This window comes from Aristolochia californica, unplaced genomic scaffold (genome assembly GCF_029961685.1).
Source record: "Aristolochia californica isolate CCGP_79_NKW_82.1479 unplaced genomic scaffold, dmAriCali1.0.hap1 SCAF_13, whole genome shotgun sequence".
Taxonomy (NCBI): domain Eukaryota; kingdom Viridiplantae; phylum Streptophyta; class Magnoliopsida; order Piperales; family Aristolochiaceae; genus Aristolochia; species Aristolochia californica.
Window position 1 is genome coordinate 4,836,624 of NW_027181804.1, and position 23,409 is coordinate 4,860,032.

The 23,409-nt window shown below is 35.0% G+C and overlaps 1 protein-coding gene across 2 annotated transcripts; it reads left to right on the forward strand.

Moving 5' to 3' along the window:
- The first annotated feature begins 3,289 nt into the window (after window positions 1-3,289).
- Window positions 3,290-23,393, forward strand: LOC137947935 (ATP-dependent 6-phosphofructokinase 6-like). Of its 2 annotated transcripts, XM_068793795.1 has the most exons (15): window positions 3,290-3,549; window positions 3,947-3,993; window positions 4,099-4,138; window positions 4,244-4,306; window positions 4,387-4,524; window positions 4,771-4,929; window positions 5,031-5,084; window positions 5,196-5,264; window positions 14,672-14,801; window positions 14,984-15,024; window positions 19,528-19,752; window positions 21,613-21,661; window positions 22,551-22,705; window positions 22,862-22,996; window positions 23,085-23,393. In XM_068793795.1, exons 1-15 carry the CDS (start codon window positions 3,307-3,309, stop codon window positions 23,091-23,093), a joined length of 1,557 nt encoding a protein of 518 aa, XP_068649896.1. In that variant the 5' UTR covers window positions 3,290-3,306; the 3' UTR covers window positions 23,094-23,393. The 2 variants fall into 2 exon arrangements, with proteins under 2 accessions (XP_068649896.1, XP_068649895.1); XM_068793794.1 differs by having other exon boundaries at window positions 22,862-23,393.
- Window positions 23,394-23,409: the final 16 nt, after the last annotated feature.

Here is a 23,409-nt window from a genome sequence, read left to right on the forward strand (position 1 = left end):
ATTTGATGACGAGAACGACAATTGGTTTGGGTGAACAATGAGACGGACTTTATCATTTGGTTGCATTAGCATAAGACAAGCCAAAACCTCCACCTTCATCTGCAGCAACCACTTCTTGTCGTTCACCCGGTCATCAAGTCACCTCTTCCACTGCCTTGTGGCATCGCCGATTGGGGCATTTATCTTCCTCTAGATTAGATTTTATGGCAAAACATTTGTTAGATTTTTCTTTCCAGTCTAATAATGCTTGTGATGTTTGTGCTTCTGCAAAACAAAGCAGACTTTCTTTTTCTATTAATTCAATTTCGTCTGTTAGACCTTTTGAATTAATTCATTGTGGCGTTTGGGGCTCCTATAAAACTACTTCTCTTTCTGGTGTGAAATATTTTTTGACTATTGTAAATGATTATTCTATATTCACATGAGTGTTTTTTATGCATCACAAAGGTGAAACACAACATTTACTTGTCATTTTTTTCTCTTTTGTACAAACACAATTTCATATTTCTATAGCCAACATTTGGGTTGATAATGGTGGAGAATTCTTTTCCATGCGCGATTTTTTTAAACAAAAAGGACCACTTGTCAGCATTCTAGTATCTATACTCCCTAACAAAATGGGGTTGTAAAGCGCAAGCACCTCTATATTCTTGAGTCAGCTCGAGCTTTTCATTTTCAAGCCCGCCTTCCTTTATATTTTTGGGCAGAATGTCTTTTTACTGTTGTTTATATAATTAATCATTTACCCACACCACTCCTTTCTCGCCAAACTCATTTTGAACGACTTTATGGAAAGTTCCCTTCTTATTCCCATCTTCGAGTTTTTGGGTATTTTGCTTATACTATTGATGTGCACATCCCCCATAAATTCGATCCTTGAGCCAAACGCTGTATTTTTCTTGGTTATCTAGTTGGTCATAAAGCTTACAAGCTACATGATCTTACCACTCATCAAAACTAGCCGTGATGTTGTTTTATATGAACATATTTTTCCTTATGAGTCCATTCCATCCACTCCCTCCAATTCGGCCTTGGTGATTCCTCTTTCTGTACCCGATCCTTACCAACAACCGTTACCACCGACTCCACTTCCTCCTCCACCATCATCGGCTACTCCTTTCAAACCTATTTTATGCTGTTCCCAGCGTCCCCATAACCCTCCCTCAGCTTTACATGAGTATGTTTGCAACCAAGTGACGTTTTCAAACTATTTGTCATCTTTGTCATCAAGTCCACAAAAAGGTACGCGTTATCCTCTTAGAAATTTTGTCTCTTAACATCATTACTCACTGCAACATTACTCTTATTCTACTACTGTCAGTCAAGATATTTAGTCTACATCTTATATGGAAGCAGATTTTCATTCCCATTGGCAAGAAGCAATGCAATCTGAATTGGCCGATTTGGATGTCAACCACACTTGGCCCTCATTTCTCTTCCTATTGGTAAGAAACCCATTAGTTGTCGTTGGGTTTATAAAATTAAAAGGCGCTCAAATGGTACTATTGAGCGTTTCAAAGCTTGTTTGGTTGTGAAAGGTTACACACAACTGGAAGGTATAGACTACTATGACATTTTTTCTCCCACTGCTAAAATGGTTACTGTTTGTTGTTTATTGGCTTTAGCAGCTGCCCAAAATTGGTCTCTTCACCAACTTGATGTCAACAATGTTTTTCTTCAATGGTGATCTCCATGAAAAAAATTATATGTCTCCACCTCCTGGTCTTCAGCGCCCAGAATTGGCCTTCACAAGTCGTTATATAGCTTAAAACAAGCTTCCCGACAATGGTTTGCCAAATTCTCTACAACTATCCAAGTTGCTGGATTTGTTTAATCCAAAGCAGATTACTCATTATTTACATATCGGAAAGAAAAATCTTTTACAAGTTTGTTGATATATGTTGATGACATTCCTATTACGGGTAATGATGTAAATGCCATATTAGCTCTCAAGAAATTTCTGCGTAGCCATTTTCAGATTAAAGATTTGGGTGATTTGAAGTATTTTATGGGCATCGAAGTTTCTCAGTCAAAAAAAGGTATTTCCATCTCGCAACGAAAATATACTTTGGAAATTTTAAAGATGGTGGATTTTTTTGTGCTAAACCTGTGAACTTTCCAATAGAGCAAAACATAAAGCTTTCAGATTCAGGAGAATTGCTTAACGATCCATCTCAGTATAGGTGACTTGTTGGACGCCTAATTTATTTGACTATCACCTGATCGGATATTACCTATTCGGTCCATGTGTTAAGCAGATTCATGCATAAACCATGTAAACCACACATGGAAGTTGTCTTGCATGTGTTGCGTTATTTTAAAAGCAATCCAGGACAAAGTTTTTCCCACTCAGAATGATTTATCCTTGCAAGCTTTTTTTTATTCAAATTGGACTGGTTATCCAATATCTCATAGATCCACTACGGGTTATTGTGTTTTTTAGGATCTTCTCTTATTTCCTGGTTGACATAAAGCAAAAAATCGTATCTCTCCTCAGCAGAAGCCGAATATAGAGCCATGACAAGTACATGTTATGAATTATCCTAACTACGGTCATTGTAGACAGAGTTGAGAATATTACATAAGAAACTAGTACTGTTATATTGTGATAATACAACTGCATTACACATAGCAGCTAATCCCATTTTTTATGAAAGAACCAGACATACAAAAATGGATTGTCATTTTATTCATGACAAAATACAAGATAGTTCGGTTGTAACCAAATATGTTGCTTCAACAAATCAACTTGCGGATGTGTTCACTAAGTCATTTGGAAAGGAAACCTTCTCAACTATGATACGCAAGTTGGAAGTTCTTGATATTCATTCTCCAACTTGAGGAGGAGTGTTGAAAAAATCATGGTTGAAATAAAAGATAAGCTCAACCATTGTAAATGGATTATATAAAATCACGAGAATCTCGATTATATATTATAAAATTCTTGTATAAATTAACTCTTGATTCAATATTAATCAACACACGAAAAATACATTTCCAAAAAGGTCAACTTCATCCCCTATAGAAGAAACGATTGGTAAACGCTCAAAACAGAATCATGACAATTACTGTTTTATTGTACTAGTGATTCAAGGCACGTAGTAAGAACAAAGAAGAATCCAATTTAAAAGTCAAGTCAATTTAATTGACACAGGTGGTGCGATCTACGCCGCGCATGAAGGATTAACCAGATCAACAGTTTAGTTTGGATGCCACATGTAAGTAAAATTTAATGTACTGATTATCTGTTTCTAAATTGCTGCGCGCGCCATTCGCCATCTTTTGATATTCCGGTCTTTGGTTTGGATGGAGATCTCAACGTACTCTTCTTTCCCCGCGCTTCCCTCCTCCCTCTGCAAATTAAACACAGGGAAAGCTCCTACCCTTTCATTTCATCTGAATTCCAGATTTGGCGATCCGAATTATCATTGGAAGCGGTTCGCCTTGCGAGGAAAATGTATGATCAGAGCGAACGCTATGACTACCGGAGAAGGAGGGTTTGTTCTCGAAGATGTTCCTCACCTGACAGACTTCCTTCCTGATTTACCAGTAATTTGACTTTTCTTTTGTATTCTCGTCTTTTTAGAAATTGTTATTTGGTCTTTTGCTTCTTGCGGATCCATATTGTGTTGGATTGTCTTCCTGAGTTGCTGAGTCGCTTCAGTTTGTCCTGTTTATCTAATCTTAGTTTCTACGTTCGTGTCTTGTGTTTTTCTTCCTTAACGGTAAGCACGTAATGTGTTTGAGATTAGCTGGAAGGGAACCAACTATGGTACAAGTGTAACATTCTATTATCTGCCGCACTATAGCCTACGTAGTTTGCAGTTTCTCTTTCAAATTCCTGGTATCGGTTTTGAGTTTAATGTTCATCTGTATAGATAATACCCTGGTTTGTCTATTATAAGAAGAAATGAGCCATTTTTTGTCCTTCCATCTTCCCCTTCAGGTGTATCCAAACCCTTTACAGAACAGCCCAGCTTATGCAATTGTTAAGTAAGTCTTCAATCACGATTGTGTTCAAGTGCTCTTACTATATTGCTCATTGTTGCTTATGAAATCCAGCATTTCAGCTACTTGAGTATTCGTTTATTTTACCAGGCAGAACTTTGTCAATCCCAAAGATGCGGTTGCCCAGAAGGTAGGTAAGCTTTTAAATTTCATTGCAACTCCTACTGCAAGGATGTGGTCTGATATTTCATTTTAAAACCTATTCCAACGGTTGATTTATTCTTCTTCTCCGCAGATTGTTGTCCAGAAAAATAGTCAAAGAGGAGTACATTTTCGACGTGCAGGTCCTCAGGAGAAGGTGTGCTCATTACCTAACCTGATTCTTTAATGAAGTTCGTCCTTTGACACTTATCTTTCATTGGCCACTGTGTGTCTCAGGTCTATTTCAACCCAGATGACGTCAAGGCTTGCATTGTCACATGTGGTGGCTTGTGCCCTGGTATTAATACTGTTATTCGAGAGATAGTATGTGGTTTGAATATTATGTATGGAGTGAATGACATCCTTGGTATTCAGGTACTTTCAGCTGCTATACACTAAACCTACACATAATTTGACATTTTTAAATTTCTCTGGATGAGTATGGTTTATTTTATTTTTTTCAAGTCAGTTTGGTATCTATCTATCTATCTATCTATCTCTCTCTCTCTCTCTCTCTCTCTCTCTCTTTCTATATATATATATATATTTATTTATTTCCCTCTTGTGAGCTCTTCTGTCAAATGGTTACTGCTCTTTATTTGTATTAACTTGTCTGCTTAGGGAGGATATAGAGGATTTTACTCCAAAAATACCATTCCATTGACACCAAAGGTTGTGAATGATATTCACAAACGTGGTGGGACCTTCCTTTGTACCTCACGGGGAGGTCACGATACAATGAAAATAGTTGACGGCATACAGGACCGGGACATTAATCAGGTATGATCATTTTGAGTATTCCAAAATTTATTATGTTTGTTAATGACAAATCTGTGTTATGCATTTCTTTCTTTTTCTCTTTTTCTTTGAAAAACCTGCAGGTTTACATAATTGGAGGTGATGGAACTCAGAAAGGAGCATATGCCATATATGAGGTACAAAATGTGCTTTTTCATTCTTTTAGATTGAATTAAACATTTCTCTCAATTGTTCTAAAAAAAAACATTTGTCTCAATTGATTTACTCTGCTAGTGATCTTTATGCAGGAAATTGAGAAACGCAAGCTTCCGGTGGCTGTTGCTGGAATCCCTAAAACTATTGATAATGACATTGCAGTATGTTGTGCACACTAATATGAATCCTGAATTTATTCTTCATGTGTTCCAAAAACTATGCAGCAATCATAGCGAGATATGCTTTCATTCACATGTTTTTGAAGTAGGGTGGCATATTATCTAAGTGGTTGTGGTCCTAGGGTTGATATAGTGTTATAATAAGGTTATTGATTCTTTGTTGTTTACTTTTTAACCACTGTTTCTAGTGTTTGTAAGGGTGTCTTGATGATTTTCATGTGGTATCTTTATAACCTTTTCCCATTATTATAAGTTATATATGAAGGAATGAGGCTGGAATAAAATACTTAATACCCTTGCCAACCTCAGTCTATCCCCTCTCTCCCCTCTATTTGCTTCTCCTTCTTATTCTCTCTTCTCCACTTTGTGTGCTGTCTTCTCCATTCTTCCTTCCCTATGGCGCTTTCTTCTGACCCATTTCTCTTTATTTCTTTAAATCACGAAGCCCTTATTTACAATCATATTAACATCATGTAACAAAGAGTAAAAGAAACAAAAACATGTCAATCTAGTGAACCCAGAGACTTATGCTTCTATTTCCACCTCCAGCGAATGTTACAAATATTATACATAATGATAGTTGCATAAAAAAACATACATGGTGTTATTACTTCAACTTCACCATTTATCGAGGAAAAATTGCATATATAGCCAGGTCAGTTGTCTGTGGTTTTACACAAACTGTTGGTATAGATTTTTGTGAGATAATTTCTCTTGCGGCCAAATTGAATTACATACCTGTTCTGATCTCATGCACTTTTTTCAAGATTGGGCTGTTTACCAACTTGATGTGATGAATTCTTAAATGCAGACTTGACAGAGGACGTATATATGGAAGATCCTCTAAGAATTTTTTCTCAAGGGGAGTCTTCCAAAGTTTGTAAATCATTAAAGCAGTTTATGGTTTAATATAATCTCCAAGGGTGGAGTCCTATTAGGATAAGGATTTAAAAGAAAGTACACTAATCATTCAATTTTTGTTTTGCATACGAGTACTAGATCCATACTGTTCATCATTTACGGAGATGATATAGCAAATATAGCTGATATCTAAGATTATATAGCAAACATTTGTGACCAATGATCTTGACACTCAGATATTTTCTTGGGATTGAAATGATTAGGTCTAACTGAGGGATTAACCTTCTTGGAGGAAATATGTTCTGGATATTTTGACAGAGGGTATACTGGAATGCAAACCTGCTGATCACTTATGGATCCTAATACCAAATTGAAGGTTAAAGAAGGTGATTTGTTGGATGACAAGTATAAGTGATTAGTAGGCAAACCAATTTATCTTACAGTAACCAGGCCTAACATTTCCCATGCAATTGAAGTAGTGAGTTGGTTTATTAGTGCTCCTTGAATCCCGCATTGGCAAGCTGTAGTGAGAATTTTGCGATATCTAAAGAAGGCACCAGGTCAAGGCTTATTATATAAGCTTAATGGATATTTTGATGTAGTTGCTTACTTTCTTGCTGATTGGGCTGGTTCTCCTTCAGATAGATGGTGGGCAAATTTTTATTGTACCTTTATAGGTTACATCTAGTGACTTGGAATAGCAAACAGAAGAAAGTATTTACATAAAAGTTCATATCCTTCACGTGGTCATTGAAGAGTGTTGTTTTATGGCTTGTTAAGCCATGATGCCTTTCATTTCTAGATATTCATTTTCTTTTTTTTCTTTTTATCTTTTTACCATTAGAAATAATTATAGGTGTTGAAATTGTGGTTTTTATCTTATAGATGTTTGATTTTGATGATTTTTTTATGTTGAAGGCAGCTCTTCTTTAAACAGTATTTTCTGGAAAATCAATGAGCTCATGGACAAAGCAGGTTACAACAATTATTTTTAACATGTATAACATTGCACTCAACTTTTTGATGTTTGATTTATTTGTATAGCTGAAGAGGATTGCCAATTTTTGAGTTGAAGAGCAGGTGTCTTGAGAACACTTTTTGCTGTTTCCCCTTTTTTTGGTTAAGAAAAGTCTCACATGGATCAGAATTAGAAAAATCAGGTGTTCTTATTTAGGAATAGCCCCCTTAGGTTAGCCAATTTGGGAAGGACCTAGACCTAACTTTGACACTGGTATTGGAGCGGGTACTTGTACATGGGCTTTCTCTCAAAAGTCTCTGTATTTAGGAGCCATAAAGAGCACATGATGGGAGAGTATTAAGAATAATTTCACTTGGATTTGGGATTAGTCAATTCATGTGCTTATTATTTGAGTAGAGATATCTCTAGTTAGTTTAGCCATTTTGGGATAGAGATAGATCCAACTTTGATAGTCTTTTTGTTGGATTGAGCCTGTTTCCATCACTAAATGATGCATGTGAGGCTTATTGCTCAATCTTATAAACCAACAACTCTTCTTCTTGACACTCATCAATGTGGACTATTCTCACTAATACTCTCTCTTACATCTAGACTTACACATAAAGGGCTTAAGACATGGACAATACATCGAAACGTAATTGGGCCTATGCCTAAGCAGATATTCCGCTCTGAGAGGCACATTCTAAAATGATAGCCAAGTTAGGAAGCCTCTTTTCTAACTAATAAAACCAAGATATTTTTACTCATTGATCCAGTATTCTTTAACACTTTTCCTCATGTGTAGGCTTTCTTTGTGTTTTCCCACTAAAAGTTTTCGTACTCCTTTTTTAGTTTATAAATTTTTATTGTTGTTCTAGACGGAAAAAAAGCAAGGTGCAATTGGTTTTTTGTAGTAGTTTTTGCCATACTAGATCCATTAGGATTAAGGTTTGCCAATGTATACGATGTCCTAAGTCTGCTAAGGCTGATTTGGGTAGGAGGATACATATATGTTAAATTTTTGGAGACAAATAATAATTCATTGATTGATTGTGTGGTTTGTATAAATTGAGTACAGTGAACTTCTACTTATACTAAAGGATATATATAGAATCATAGAGAAATTAAGCTACCCAAGTCCCTATTACACCCAAAATGGAATACCAAATCATAATCAAAGTAAACAACTACTTAAAGATAAAAATCCTAGAACAATTAAACAACTTTTTAACAAAGTAGAAATATGAAAATACTAAACTTCATCCATGGCTGTAGCTCCTTCACAGGAGACTCCTTTCCATGAGAATCATGCAAGACTCTTTCATATTTATTCTTCAGTGCTTTCGTCAAGTTGGAGTTTGGAACTTCAACTTGCAAAAAAAATATTTTTGGTGTTCAATCTATTTTTGTTGAAAAAATTCATCATTTTTTGTTCTCCCCCTTGGAGTATTGAGATCTTGGTCAACAATAACATCTTTGATTCACAATAATTTTCAGTCAACACCACCATATTCCTCCTCTCCCTCAAGCTAGGGAGCAAAAGCACAGAGCCCTAGCTTGGATGAAAAAAGAAACATATGCATCTTCCTCCAAATAATAAACCACCTCTAAACCAGATAAATAAGACAATAAGTAAAGATAATGACTCTCAGAAAACCCTACTTATAGGGTAGAACCCAAAAAAAGTCGTAAAAAGAAGGATGCGTATAAAATTGAAGTCAACACTAGGACTCTGAAAATAACTTGAATAGGTTGGTGCGCCACTTGTAGCCTCCTAAACACCTTTCAAGTAAGAGAAGCTTACCCCTACAGGATAGCAACCTAGTCACTAAGGACATAATAAAGTCATCCATATAAAATGAGAAGATCAACTCAAGGATCTCAAATAAAAGGGATTGACACACTCAACTCCCAAAACATGAGACAATCTCTCAAGACAAAGTTTGAACTGTAGATGAATATCAACCCATTCGAGCAAGAAAAGGAGTTCCATAAAAAAATGAGTTTGATCTTAGGCAAATAAAGGAGAGTCAAATTCACAATATGAAATGCGATGAGAGATAGTGAAAATATATAATCAAACATTGGAAAACTTATGGTGAGACAAAGAGCTTGACAAAAACCATTAACACATACCAGGAATAAATTACTCACAGTTTACTAAGGTATCGTAAATAAGGACCCAAAAGGACTATGAGGTGCTAAAAACACAAACAAACACTATCAACTGCATCTGATTTTCAATCTTCAATCTTGCCCTTGGATACCTTTGACCACATCTTGTAGAATCCTTCATGGTAGGTTCTATCACCTACCTCATTCTTCATACTTCTTCTATTTTCTACCTGAAGCTGGGAAGTAAGGAAAGTGATCCCAACTTGAACATAAAAAGAACTATACCAATGATCTCTTCCATCATCTCAAAGCGTCCCAAAAATAAGTACTAAAGTGGATACAGATTCTTGGTAAGTAGTAGAAAATATGGGTGATAAACAAATATAATCGAAACCAATACAATGGATTTTGAACAAAAAATAGTGATGATAATCACTAAGCTGGGTAATGCTTGTCACTCAACGATGACAATAGTAGTAGAAATCCCACTTGGGTAGTAGTAAAAAAGTTACAATGGACTAAGAATCACCCATTTATAGTAAAAAAATAGGAACCAACCCAAGAAACCCAACAAGGGATTGAACAAAAAAGGGAAGCGAGAGTTCCAAAGTAAAAAGAGATGGTAGGAAAAGGAAGATAGAATAAAAAAGGGCGGGGGTTAGATATAATAAACAACAAAGTGATAAAATTAGAAGGAGAAGACCCACAATAGACAAGGATTATAAAGGATGATCAATCAAACAATGGGTAGAAGAAATGAATTATAACGTATGATTGATCAATGGGACCCCAATTATCAGTCAGATAAAGAGAAGAAGAGACAATTTATAGCGTATGATTGATCAATGGAACCCTGATGGATTGATCATACATTGTTGCGGCAAAAAACATTTTTTTGATTTTCAAGTCTAGGGACAAAGATGAATAAGATTAGACTAAAGGGGGTACAAAAATTCATGAAATAGTAAGACAAGACCTGATTTTGCATGAATAAATATCAAAAACGAAAAAAACGGTGGAGCATGAAATTTTAAACACAAAACGCTTAGTGACAAAGCGAGGACTAATAGCTGGCTGCAACCCTTTCAAAAACTTTTAGAAACACCAAAACAAGGGGCTTTAGGGTATAATCAAGCAGTAGCAACAATAGGGGAAGAAAGCAAGAATAACAACCAAAAAGAGATGGAAAAAATCAACTTAAAATTCAGATTGGTATATGCAACAGGTTGCGGCATGACTTTTGGTTCTTCCAATGTTGATATGTCTTTATGGAAACATCAAATTGAGAAATGGCTTATTAGGTTAGAAAGTAGACTTACTGAGCTTTCATTTGATATATAATTCTCCTTATAAACTCTGATATCGTGTTGAATTTCTGGAGAAAAAATAATCCATTGATTTATTGTGTGGTTTATATAAACTTAGTATAATTGTGCCTATATATAGAATCATAAATAAATTCAACTACCCATCCAGTTACACGAAAAATGCAATTCCTAATCATAATCAAAGTAGACAACTACTTAAAGATAAATCCTAGAGCAATTAAACAATCTTAACAAAGTAGAAATCTTAAAATACTAAACTTCCTCCTAAGCTGTAGCTTTTTCTCATGACACTTCTTTCCACATGTAAGACTCTTTCATACTTATTCTTTAACAATATAGATTGTCGGCACTAAGTTTGGCAACTGAGATTAACCTTGGGGCTTTACTCTTCTGTTTTACAATTCTATGTTATTATTTTCGTCCCTTTTCATTATCATTAATTTTCCAAAAAATTAATCGTTAAAAAGAAAATGGAAATTTTTTGTTACAGCTATATGGAGCAAGGTCAATATTGTAACAAGTCCTTAAAGAATACAATAGGGACTGGACTAGCTGCTTTTCTTACCTGATTTAGCAGACATGACAGGAAGGTAGCATGTTGGGAACTATATAGAAAAATTTAGAGAAACATGAAAGATCCCGATGGATTTGAATGGAAAAGGATTATGAGATGCATGTTTAGATTTAAAATTTTTTTAGATTCTATTGTTATTTAATTTTCAAAATCTTTCTGTTGAGTGGGAAGAATTAAGAAGTGTTATTGGGTAGTTGAGTATTAGGCTTTCTAAGTGGCTAGTTATTCTGGGATAGAATTGGACTCAATTCTAATATGGTATTTGTTGACGAGCAGGTATGAGAGAGTCTTACGTGACTCTCAAAAAAAGAAGTCTCACAGAGTAGTACTTACTATGACAAAATCTTATAGGAGTCTATTATAGGTGTTAGACTTTGGGTGTAACTAGGATAAGGCTAGTTTAATTTTAATCGGATTCTACTTGTTTTTTTTAGTATAAATAGAAACTCATTGTACTTAAATTAAAACAAGTTAGTGAAATATTGTTCTTTTTCAGAAATTCAACATGGTATCAGAGTAAGTTTTGTGAGCTCATTGTACTCAAATTAAAACAAGTTAGTGAAATATTTCTCCTTTCCAGAAATTCAACATGGTATCAGAGTAGGTTCTGTGAGTTGACTCGGTCAAGCCACAAAGATAATGTGATCCTTTTCTGATTTATCATCTTTAGAAGTTTATGTTCGTATTCTACTTTTTTCTTCCTTTCTTGTCCTAGTACCTGTTATTTCCTTGGCATTCACAGCTGCATACTAAACATTTCATATTGCAAATTATATATTGGCGAAAAAATCTTTGAGTCTGCTTTCTAACGCAAAAAGAATTTTGAAAATCGAAGTTTTCTACAAAGAGAAAACGATATTTGAAGTAGAAAATGTCAGACAGTAGGAGAGGTTCGAGCAGTAGCATAGAACTTCAATTTTCAAGGCATTTTATGCCATCTAGAATGAGACTTTATATAGAGAATTATTTTTTAAAAGAAATATCTGTAAATCTATTTCCTAACTATCAAACCAATGTTCAACTGAGTTTTCTAGAGGGAGATATTTGTATCAGAAGAGTCAATGATCATATTGGCCAAAGAAGAAAGACTACTCAATTCAGCTAGATTATAGAGTCCGAAATCTATTAGATTTTTTCTCCCAAAAGAAGTATATTTTTTGAAGAAATATTAAACTTGAATGAAAGATATCAAAGTCTAGTTTTAGGAGCAACTTTTATATCAATCGAATTTATATGTAAGGAGATATTCTTGTAAGAGTTGGCAAGGGTCATGCTACAGAACGAAGTAAATCAAACGGTCATAAGAGATTCAAGGATGAAACATTTTATGTCAAATTGGATATCAGATTAAAGATCTTTGAGTCTAGTTCTTGAGCAACAAACTATTTGTGATTCTGAACTATATTTTGAGAGATATTGATATCAGAAGTACCAGAGGTTAGTTCTGGCGAAAATCTCTCATTTTCCTATTCTCTCTCCTATTATCTCTCCATGCATTGACGTAAATTGAGTTTTCTTTATCCTAGAGTTTTAGTTTTTTAGGCAAATTTCTCTTCTAATCAAAGAGTTTTGGTCAGACTTAATCACTTCATGATGTGCTCATTCAAGGTATGTGATACCCTGCTTGGATGTTGTTTTCTATTTTTTGCGTTTTTGTTACTTGGTTGTGTATCTTCCGTATCGTCATTTCTAAAATTTATACTCACCCCTACAAAATTCTTTGAAGTCATACTTGGTCCAACTTGTTTGTTATGTTTATAGTTCTATAGTTATAGTCTCCTTTATTTTTTTTTTAAAAAATCACACTTATTATTGATTTGATAAGCAAGTGCTTGTTGTTTTCCTTAGAAACTCGGTTTGAGGTAGAGTGTTATATTGTCACCTCATTCAGTCTGAATTCTTTGTGTTTCTCTAGTATATCTTCAATTTATCATTTTCTCATCACTTCGGAGCAGTGCCTAGAACCACTACCTACAAAGTATAGGGGTGCACCCAACATCCAGTTCGAGTCAAGTCTTTTATTCTTCACCCAAGAGGTGATTTGTGCTTGAGCTACCATTAGAAAGTGAGTAGTCTCTTTTTATGCCTATAATTAGGCCTTTTTACTGCTTTTGAAATTGAGTAGAGTTTGATTTTTGACTATGACCTTTTTTTAACTGGTGTATGGAGATTTTTCATATGGCTAGGAGTGATTTCCTTCTCCCATATTTGTTTTGTCCAAGCTGGGTCCCTATTTTTTTTATTTATTTGCTAGGTTGAGGGAGAGAAGTAGAAAAATAAGTACAAGAAAGAGGTATTTTATTTCATTCTACATGTTGTGGTAAATTTTTATGTGACCAAGAGTATCTAAATAAGGGGGAGAAAAAAAATGAAGAATTTTACATTTATGAAGATATTTTTTAGCCAAAGAAGATTGAAAACCAAAATTTTTATTCTTGCAAGTTGAAGTAATAAGTTCTAGCTTGAGTGGGAGTGTTGAAGAGTAGGTATGGGAGAATTGTACATGACTCTCACAGAAAGAAGTCTCACAAAGCAGTAATTAATATGACATAATCTTACAAGAGTCTCATGGGAGGATGTCTCATAGGAGAATATCTCACAAAAGTGTTTTACTTAAAAGGTGTAGTAGTTATTTCAGATTTCTATTTATGTTTAGTTCTTTAATTATGTTAGGACTTATCTTTTAAGTGTTAGACTTTGGGTGTAACTAGGACAATGGTAGTTTAATGGTAATTAAATTCTACTTGTTTTCTCTATTATAAATAAAAGCTCATTGCACTTAAATTAAAACAAGTCAGTGAAATATTTTTCTTTTCCAAAAAATTAACATAGTATCAGAGTAGGTGTTTATACATAGGCCTCTACTCAAAACTATCCAAGTGTAGGAGCCGCAAAAAAGGCTTAAAGATTACTCGGGTTTAGTTGGGAAAGAGACTTACTACTTGACTGGTCCCTTTGGGATGAAACTGAGCTCAATCCTAACAATGGTATCATAGCAGGATGTTTACTTAGTTCTAGGCTCAATTTTTGAGTTATTCCCATACTTAGGCCTATTATGTATAATCCTTAACGTGTGGGGGAATGTTGAGTGGGAATAATCCTACATTTATACGAGTTAAGAAGTATTATATTGTATAATGTTGAGCCATAGGCCTCTAGAAGGAAACTTAACATCCTGCTAATGTGAAATTCCAGAACAAATATATACTATGAAATGATAAAAAAATACCGTTGAAGTCTAACACTTTCTATAACATACTACTAGACCAGTTAGCTAAAATTTTATTGCTCTGTTTTATTGTTTTAACCAATCAAATGGCTAGCTGCTGGAGTTCCATGTTCTGACTGAAATCTAGGCAGACCTGGGTTGGCCAGGCACATCTACCATATGTATTTCACTTAGCCTTCTCTCAATCATTAAACTATTTTTCCTTTTCTCCCGAGCACCTTTTTAGGATCTTCACATATAGAAGGAAAAGAACTCCTTTATGAAGTATTTGGTTTTTGGTCTAAAAGATTTCTTTTTCTTTGTCAACAATGGCTTTGATCTCAGGTGATAGACAGATCCTTCGGTTTTGACACAGCTGTAGAAGAGGCTCAGAGGGCTATTAATGCTGCACACGTTGAAGTTGAAAGTGTTGAGAATGGTGTTGGAATTGTGAAACTTATGGGTCGTTACAGTGGTAGGTGATTGAAACAATTTGTGTAATTGATTGTGGGAAAGTCAGTTTCATTCAATGAATTTGGGCAACATTATTGTAGCTGTGATGCTTTAGCTGCTTAGATTAAATTGTGGATGAAGCTTTTCTTTGAAATTTGAAGATTTATCACTTTTTTGATATTGTAGCAATTGCTTCTGTTGCAGGGTTTATAGCTATGTATGCTACTTTGGCAAGCCGAGATGTGGTAAGACCGGAGAACTTGTTATAGTAGATGGGCGTGTTTCTAAACATGTCTACTCTTCTATGAATCATTTGGAAATGTCTGATTGAAGATCTTATCCTTGTAAGGCAATTGCAAAGCTTCTATCATGGTTGATTTATCCGAACTTTTCCTTTTAACTCTTTTCTTGGCGGATTGTATGTCAAACTAGTTAGCAAGAATTACTTATTGGGCATTTTGATCCATGAACAATAAACTGAGAAACAGAGGGCAACAATGAGAGAATTATGATTTTTTCCTGCATACCATTATAACCTACTTTGGCTGCATCGAATTTCCAAGCATAAGTTGTCTTGAACCCTGAGTTTACTAAGGGAACCCAATGTTGATAGGTAAAATAGTAGTCCACCCATCTACTGTTTTGTATGTGATCTATGTCTCAAGCTCTGAGAGAGGGAGTTGTTTTGTATAGGAGAAATAACCCCACATTGGTTTGGACATGAAAAGATCCTAGTCACTTTGGAGGAATGAGCTCAGCTTTAACATGGTTTAGAACCAACCCAAGCTTGTGTTTGTGTTCAATGTGGTATTTGTGTTTGTTCTGGATGGCATCTGTCTGTATGCCCTCCATGACTTGAGCTAAGTTGTTAGTTTAGGTTGGATGTGAAAGGGAATGTCAGTGGATGAAAAACAGTTTACTGGTCTATGATTATACAAGTGCTCCAAGTCTCAGCCTAGTTGATTGAGTGTGAGAGTTAATTGTGTTTGGGAGAATAGGTCTCAACCATGATTTCGTGACTTGGCAGATTAACCCGTGATGCGGCTGGGCTGACCTACTTTTGAAGTCAGCAATTTGGGTCGGGGCTGCGGAACTGCCTGGAGTATCTGACCCGCTCTGGAATGAGAGAGTTGTGCAGGTTGGGCACAGAATCAAGGTGATTCCTGTGTTCCCAATCCAATCTGCTATTTGACTTCATCTCTCTTGTATGTATCGACCTTTTCAGTCAAAAAAGCCCTAAATCTCTACCTTACCTATTGTTGCCTCCTACCCTCCCATTCCAGCTTTATTTCCGCATTGAACTTGTTATAGTAGATGGGCGTGTTTCTAAACATGTCTACTCTTCTATGAATCATTTGGAAATGTCTGATTGAAGATCTTATCCTTGTAAGGCAATTGCAAAGCTTCTATCATGGTTGATTTATCCGAACTTTTCCTTTTAACTCTTTTCTTGGCGGATTGTATGTCAAACTAGTTAGCAAGAATTACTTATTGGGCATTTTGATCCATGAACAATAAACTGAGAAACAGAGGGCAACAATGAGAGAATTATGATTTTTTCCTGCATACCATTATAACCTACTTTGGCTGCATCGAATTTCCAAGCATAAGTTGTCTTGAACCCTGAGTTTACTAAGGGAACCCAATGTTGATAGGTAAAATAGTAGTCCACCCATCTACTGTTTTGTATGTGATCTATGTCTCAAGCTCTGAGAGAGGGAGTTGTTTTGTATAGGAGAAATAACCCCACATTGGTTTGGACATGAAAAGATCCTAGTCACTTTGGAGGAATGAGCTCAGCTTTAACATGGTTTAGAACCAACCCAAGCTTGTGTTTGTGTTCAATGTGGTATTTGTGTTTGTTCTGGATGGCATCTGTCTGTATGCCCTCCATGACTTGAGCTAAGTTGTTAGTTTAGGTTGGATGTGAAAGGGAATGTCAGTGGATGAAAAACAGTTTACTGGTCTATGATTATACAAGTGCTCCAAGTCTCAGCCTAGTTGATTGAGTGTGAGAGTTAATTGTGTTTGGGAGAATAGGTCTCAACCATGATTTCGTGACTTGGCAGATTAACCCGTGATGCGGCTGGGCTGACCTACTTTTGAAGTCAGCAATTTGGGTCGGGGCTGCGGAACTGCCTGGAGTATCTGACCCGCTCTGGAATGAGAGAGTTGTGCAGGTTGGGCACAGAATCAAGGTGATTCCTGTGTTCCCAATCCAATCTGCTATTTGACTTCATCTCTCTTGTATGTATCGACCTTTTCAGTCAAAAAAGCCCTAAATCTCTACCTTACCTATTGTTGCCTCCTACCCTCCCATTCCAGCTTTATTTCCGCATTGAAATCCAGCCTCCGTTTCTCCCCATTTCTCTTCATTTTTCGGTGAGATCCTGCCATTTCTAGCATTGTCTGTGCCGGAGCTTCAGCTTCCCATCGTCGGCTCATCACTGGCCTGCAAATCTGGTTGCTCCCTGACCTGATCTTCTTCCTCTCTGTCTTCCTTCTTGATTTCCTCATGTTAAAACCAGCACTTCATTTCTTTTCTTTTTTTATTAGGTCTATTTTAGGTAATGAATTTAATATGCCTTGATCTGTTTTGTAACTTGTGCTTTAACGTCTTTAATGTATTTGCTGGTTTGCATGCATTAGTCTTTTAATGTTCATTTTGTTTGTTTTTGAGATGGCGATGCATTAGCCAACTAGATCTATGTGAAAAATTTGGGGTTTGGGGAAGGGGGGACCATAGAGTACCTTTGGGGCTGAAGAGCTTTTTAATAAATGATTAATTGATAATTATAGTCATTGGCCTATAATACATGTTATTTACTATTTAATAATTATTAACAGATTTAATCACAAATAAAATCAACTATGTTACATTTATAATTATTAATAATAACTAATATTCTATATAACTAGTAGAAAAAATAATCTAATGCTATCTATTAGTAATGAACAATATAACATATAACACTACTTATTTAATAAATAGTGTTGACTAGTGGCTAATAAAAGGGTTAAATCATTAATGGTGGTATAATTAACAAACTAATGAGTAGTAGCCATAAAATAATACTAATTTTTCTATGTTAGTAAATAATTGTTAGGATTAATCATCAATAGGACTCCTAAAGTTTCTAAAAAAAGTAAAGAAGAAATGGTTAATAATGTGTAAATAATTGTTACAACAATACAATTACATATAGTATGTAAAGTAAAAATGATAATAATAGTCATAATAACAATAATAATTCTATACTTTTGTATTTGTAAAATATAATTTAATTTCATTATAAATAATAATAATAATAATAATAATTCTAACAATAATACTAATATTAATGATACAGTTCAACGAATAACTATTCATTTGAAAATGATCGAGTGCTGTCATCATCACAATCCTTTAGTACATATTAATCATTCCAACAAGAGGATAGATTATATGGCTTTATATTTTAAGGTCCTATAGATTATATATCTGGATATCTAGCAACTTTTGGCCCTTGTTGAAATTCATTATTCTTTTAGATTACGAGGGTAAATTGTTTTGTTTGGTGTTAGGCATTTTGACAATTTGATGTATAATTAAAATACTTTCTAACAAATTATTTTATATTTGTGATTCTTAGAATATTAGACTTTAATTTACATGCTTTTTAACTTTCTTTTTTTAATTAGATGCATCAATGGTTTATGATTCATGTATCATATATTTTTATAATATTCAACCATTAATTAACCATACATTTTCTCAATTTCAAAGTAGTTTTCTTCCAAGTTAGTACATTCTTTCACTCTTGCCATACATAGACTCTGCATAACACTAAGTTCATGCCTTGATTATTATTTATATAGTAGCTAATGATGCATAGCATATAATATATCAAAATATAGAGGATTTCCTAAGCTATTTTTTAGTTATTTTCATATTTTTTAATTTTTTTATGGCCGAGTCTCCCCTTGGAATCCTCACTGTCAAGGTAATCTGAGTTGGATGGCAGGTTGGGCGAGTCGGATCCAAGTCGGGATTTCTGAGTTCGAAAACCTTGGCTTTGACTTGAAAGTATCCTATGCTTAATAGCTGAGTAGGTGCATTCTAAAATTGGCTAGATATTTTGGGCAGAACTGGTCCAACTTTAATACCTAAGACATCGGTATAATTAGTTGAGCTCCATATGATCTGCCTGCAGTGCCCCCTTCCAATGCAGTCTGTGAATCTCCTGCAGCACACTATGGGTCCCAACTCATACTTTATGAATATGAGCGTTCCTGGACCGCTTAGGCTGAACCAGGGGGCCCTACACCTCTATATCTTTTCCCCTTTGACTAGCTAGGTTGGACTTCAACATTCTTGGTGCATATGTAAAGGACAGTATTACCATACACTTTACTATGTGAAGTGCTCGCTTCAACACTGCTCAATTCCCATTATTATCAGCTCCAACTGAAACTCCTTTGAGAGGTAGGTGATGATTGAATATTTGGGTGGGACTGAGAAGCTTCATCCCCCTTCTTGGTGATTTAGGACTCTGTTGACTATGTTGCATTCACTACATGGATTCTCATTCAAAGTACTGCTTTAGGTTGTCAATGTACTAGCAAAGTTATCTTTCATTTTTTGGCTTCATGACATGGTTATAGTTATGTTAGGTTAAATCTATAATGGTGTTTATGTTTATGTTTCTACTCTTTGCCATTTTGTTTACTAATGAGTGTTAGGGTTAAGTGATGTATTTCTGAAACAGGATTGTTGCTTAATTCCGGAGTGTCCATTTTACTTAGAAGGGGAAGGTGGACTTTTTGAATTTGTCGAGCAGCGAATTAAAGAAAATGGGCATATTGTCATTGTGTTAGCAGAAGGTGCTGGGCAGGAGTATGTTGCTCAAAGCATGAGTCATATGGATAAAAAAGATGCATCAGGGAATCGTTTACTCCTTGATGTTGGCCTCTGGCTGTCTCAAAAAGTCAAGGTATTTTTTAAATTTTTTTTCTGAACCTTGTCTTGATTTACAACCTCATCATAACAACCATCATCATCATCATCATTAATTCAAGAAAGTAAACTGGACATTCTATATACTAATATCAGCATATTGATATATATCCTATCAATCGTAGCAGTTTCAGTACTCTCTTTGAGCCCTTTTATTATTCTTTTGCTCTTTATTAGCTTTATTCTTGAGTAAAATAAAGATAGTTGTCACAGTAATATGTACGTTCATGGAATTCAGAATACCGATTTAAAGATATTCTCATGGTTACCAAGATAAGAAATGGAAATGGTAAACAGAAACAGCATATGCAATAGTAAATGCAAAAGAAAAAAAACAGATTAAAAACTTCTTCTAAACATTGATGAGGCTCAAGGAAGTGATAGGAATCTTGATTACTTAATAATGGAGTAAATTAAGTTTAAAAAATTATGGAGTAAAGAAAAATGTTTTTTTATTCTAAAACATTTGATTTGAAAAAATAACTTAAAAAAAAAATCTTACCATCGATAAGTAAAAACAACTTAATGAATAATTTATTAATTTTAATATATTTGACTTTTTTTTTTTAAATAATGATTTCATTAATTGAGTTGAAGGTTACAAAGAAGAGGGGAGAGGAGAGTCCTCAGTCCCCAATGGAGAGAATCTGCAAGTGATAAACAAAATCTTGTGTCACCCAACTTTGCAAAGGCATCAACAACAGAAGTGGCAAATCTTAAAACATGATTCCATTAAACATGAAGAACAAAACACAATTGTATTACCTCATCATTAAAAAAAACAAAGCTGCCACGCCCGATATAGAAGCACCAGAATACCAAGAAATAACTATCTAAGAATCCCCTATTATTAGAAACCTGGAAAACTGTTGAACATAATGTCTTAACCCTTGAATGCTCTGATTGCTGCTTCTATTGCATCACACGTGCCAATTGGGCCTGAAAAAGTAAATTGAATGATGCCTTCATGATCCTTAACTTACCTCCTAAATACCTGCAGGCCCGGGATTGTCTAACGAGCTACCATCAATTTTTTTTTTTTTTTGAATTTAGCTACCATAAAAATTTTGTACTCTTCAGTTCAAAGTTGTAGTTTAATTAAGTGTAATATATTTGATTTGATTAAACTACTAATTTTAACTGAAGGTTTTATGTTTTTAATCTCTATCTTTTTATTTGAGGTACGAAATATATGGTTTAATGAATCTGCAGATAAGTTTTTGGCAAAAGTTGCTCATCATTCTTTGAAACATTTCCTTAATAATTAGGAAATGTTCTGTTCTGGTTTCCGAGTTGAGATTGGGAGATTGGTCTTTTATACTTTTAAGGAAGATTTTGTGGTAACTAAGATAGTATTTTCTTCTATTCACTAATATATCTAAGTTACTTGCAACATTGGAACCATTTGAAGCTTTACATGTTGACAGTCTTGTGGGTGGGTTACTTCTTATATTTTGCCTCCACACCAGATGCAAGCGTCACAAATTTGCAAGTTGCACCATATAGGGCAATTAAACTAGATTTCTGTAATGCATGAAATTTGAAAGACATGCACATAGATGTAGAAACCGAGCCGTGCAGATCGTTTGTACTTACCCACTTAGTGATCTTAGAGATGAACTACTTATTGTTTATCCACACTTGTCTGGTTCCTTAATCGTTCTTTTACAATTGTCAGACATAATTCATACAGTAAGAACTTCTCACACATTTATATCTCTTCAACATTGTCTATAAAAGTTTTTGCTACACATGAATGCTATTATATTTATTTGTACTTAAAGCTTTTCTTTTTCATCATGTCCCACTTTATCACTAATTAGGATGTTCATTGTAGGATCATTTCTCAAAAAGCCAGAAGACAGCAATAAACATGAAGTATATTGGTAATCCTTAATCTACTGCATAAAGATTCACTGTGCTTTCTGTAGTTTATCTGGTTGTCATGTAGGTGTTATGTATTGTTGTGTTTCCTATTTTTTATGAACTCAGATGAAGAATTCTAACCTGTTGGGGTTCAAGTCTTGAGTACTTCTCTTCTTCTATTCCACAATAGCAGCAGTTTTTGGCCAAAAAAGCAACTGATCTAACAGATGAAGGTTGAAAATAACACGAATGAAAGAATATATTGAACTCAGTTCCATCTTAAAATGACTAACCACTTAACAGGCCTATTGTTTGACCTTATAAACTAATGAGTTTTTTAACCATTTATCTAGTAAGACTATTATAGTCCAGGCTAATTGCATACGGATAATAGGCTTAAAACGTGAACAACACAAACGGGATTACAAACTCAGTGGGTACATATTGGACCTAAGTCTAGGCAGAGGTTCTGCTCTAATACTATGTTAAGATTGAGCTCAGTTCCATCGGAAAATAACCGACCACTTAGGAGTCCTATTGTTTTACCTTATAAGTAACGATTTTTCTTGATATTTACCTATGTGAGATTATTTTCACTGACAGAGAGTTCCTGCTGTAACTACTCTCAATGCGGTCAGCATTAATTGTGATTGTGATAGTGATTGTGACTAACAGAGTGATGAGTTGGACCATCTTAATGCTTTAGTTTCTTTAACAAGACTACTACAGTTTCCTTTATTTCCTCTTAGTAGCTTTTTCTTGTTTCCTTTTCGTTCTTTCCATTATAATTTTCAGCAAGCCTGACTGTTAGCAACCTTGACGTAGTGGGAAAGGCCCTGAAGAAGGTTAAAGGGAGAACAAATTTGTCTTTATACATATAATTTATTTTCAGTGACCATAACCTTGCAGATCCAACCTACATGATCCGTGCAATTCCTAGTAATGCATCAGACAACATCTACTGTACTCTTCTTGCACATAGTGCTGTTCATGGAGCCATGGCCGGATACACTGGCTTCACAGTGGGACCAGTAAATGGCAGACATGCTTACATTCCAATTGCTGTGAGCATACTTTACCTTGTTCTATAACTTGCTTACTGTAATACGTATGGCAAAGGGTTTCTGGTTTTTACTCAAAATTAGGTCTAAAGTAGGGTGATTGAAATAATTCAGATTTTCTTTTAGTGAGTTCTCTCATAAATGGTATTTGTTTTACAGCGTGTGACAGAAACCCAAAACACAGTCAGGGTGACAGATCGGATGTGGGCTCGACTTCTAGCGTCAACCAATCAGCCTTCTTTCTTAAGATACAAAGAGGTTATGCAACCAATAGTTGGTGAAGAGATACGCGAGGTAATTGACAATGCGAGGATCACTTCCATTTAAAAAACCGATGGAATTGCCAGGGTAGACACCACAACTAATATTATGAATTTGTTAGGGTTACTGAAGAGAATCTCAGACTAGGGAAGCACCAACTGATGAGCTCTCAAGTGTCCTCTTGGATAACATCAATCTATATGGCGGTGCTGGAAGATTGTAGCTTCCACGGAGATACTAGAGTAGCTACGAATTGCATATTCTGCTTATTCGATTATGTCATTTTGATGATCATCTTGATGGGTCAATAGAAAATTCGTAATCGCCTAATGAACTACTGAACCTGTGAAAGCTGAGAGTGGCTTACCAAGCTTCACTTTAATTTCTGGTTCATCGAAAATTAAGATTGGTGTGAGACTTGAAAAGATGAAACGCCTTTTGTTGCT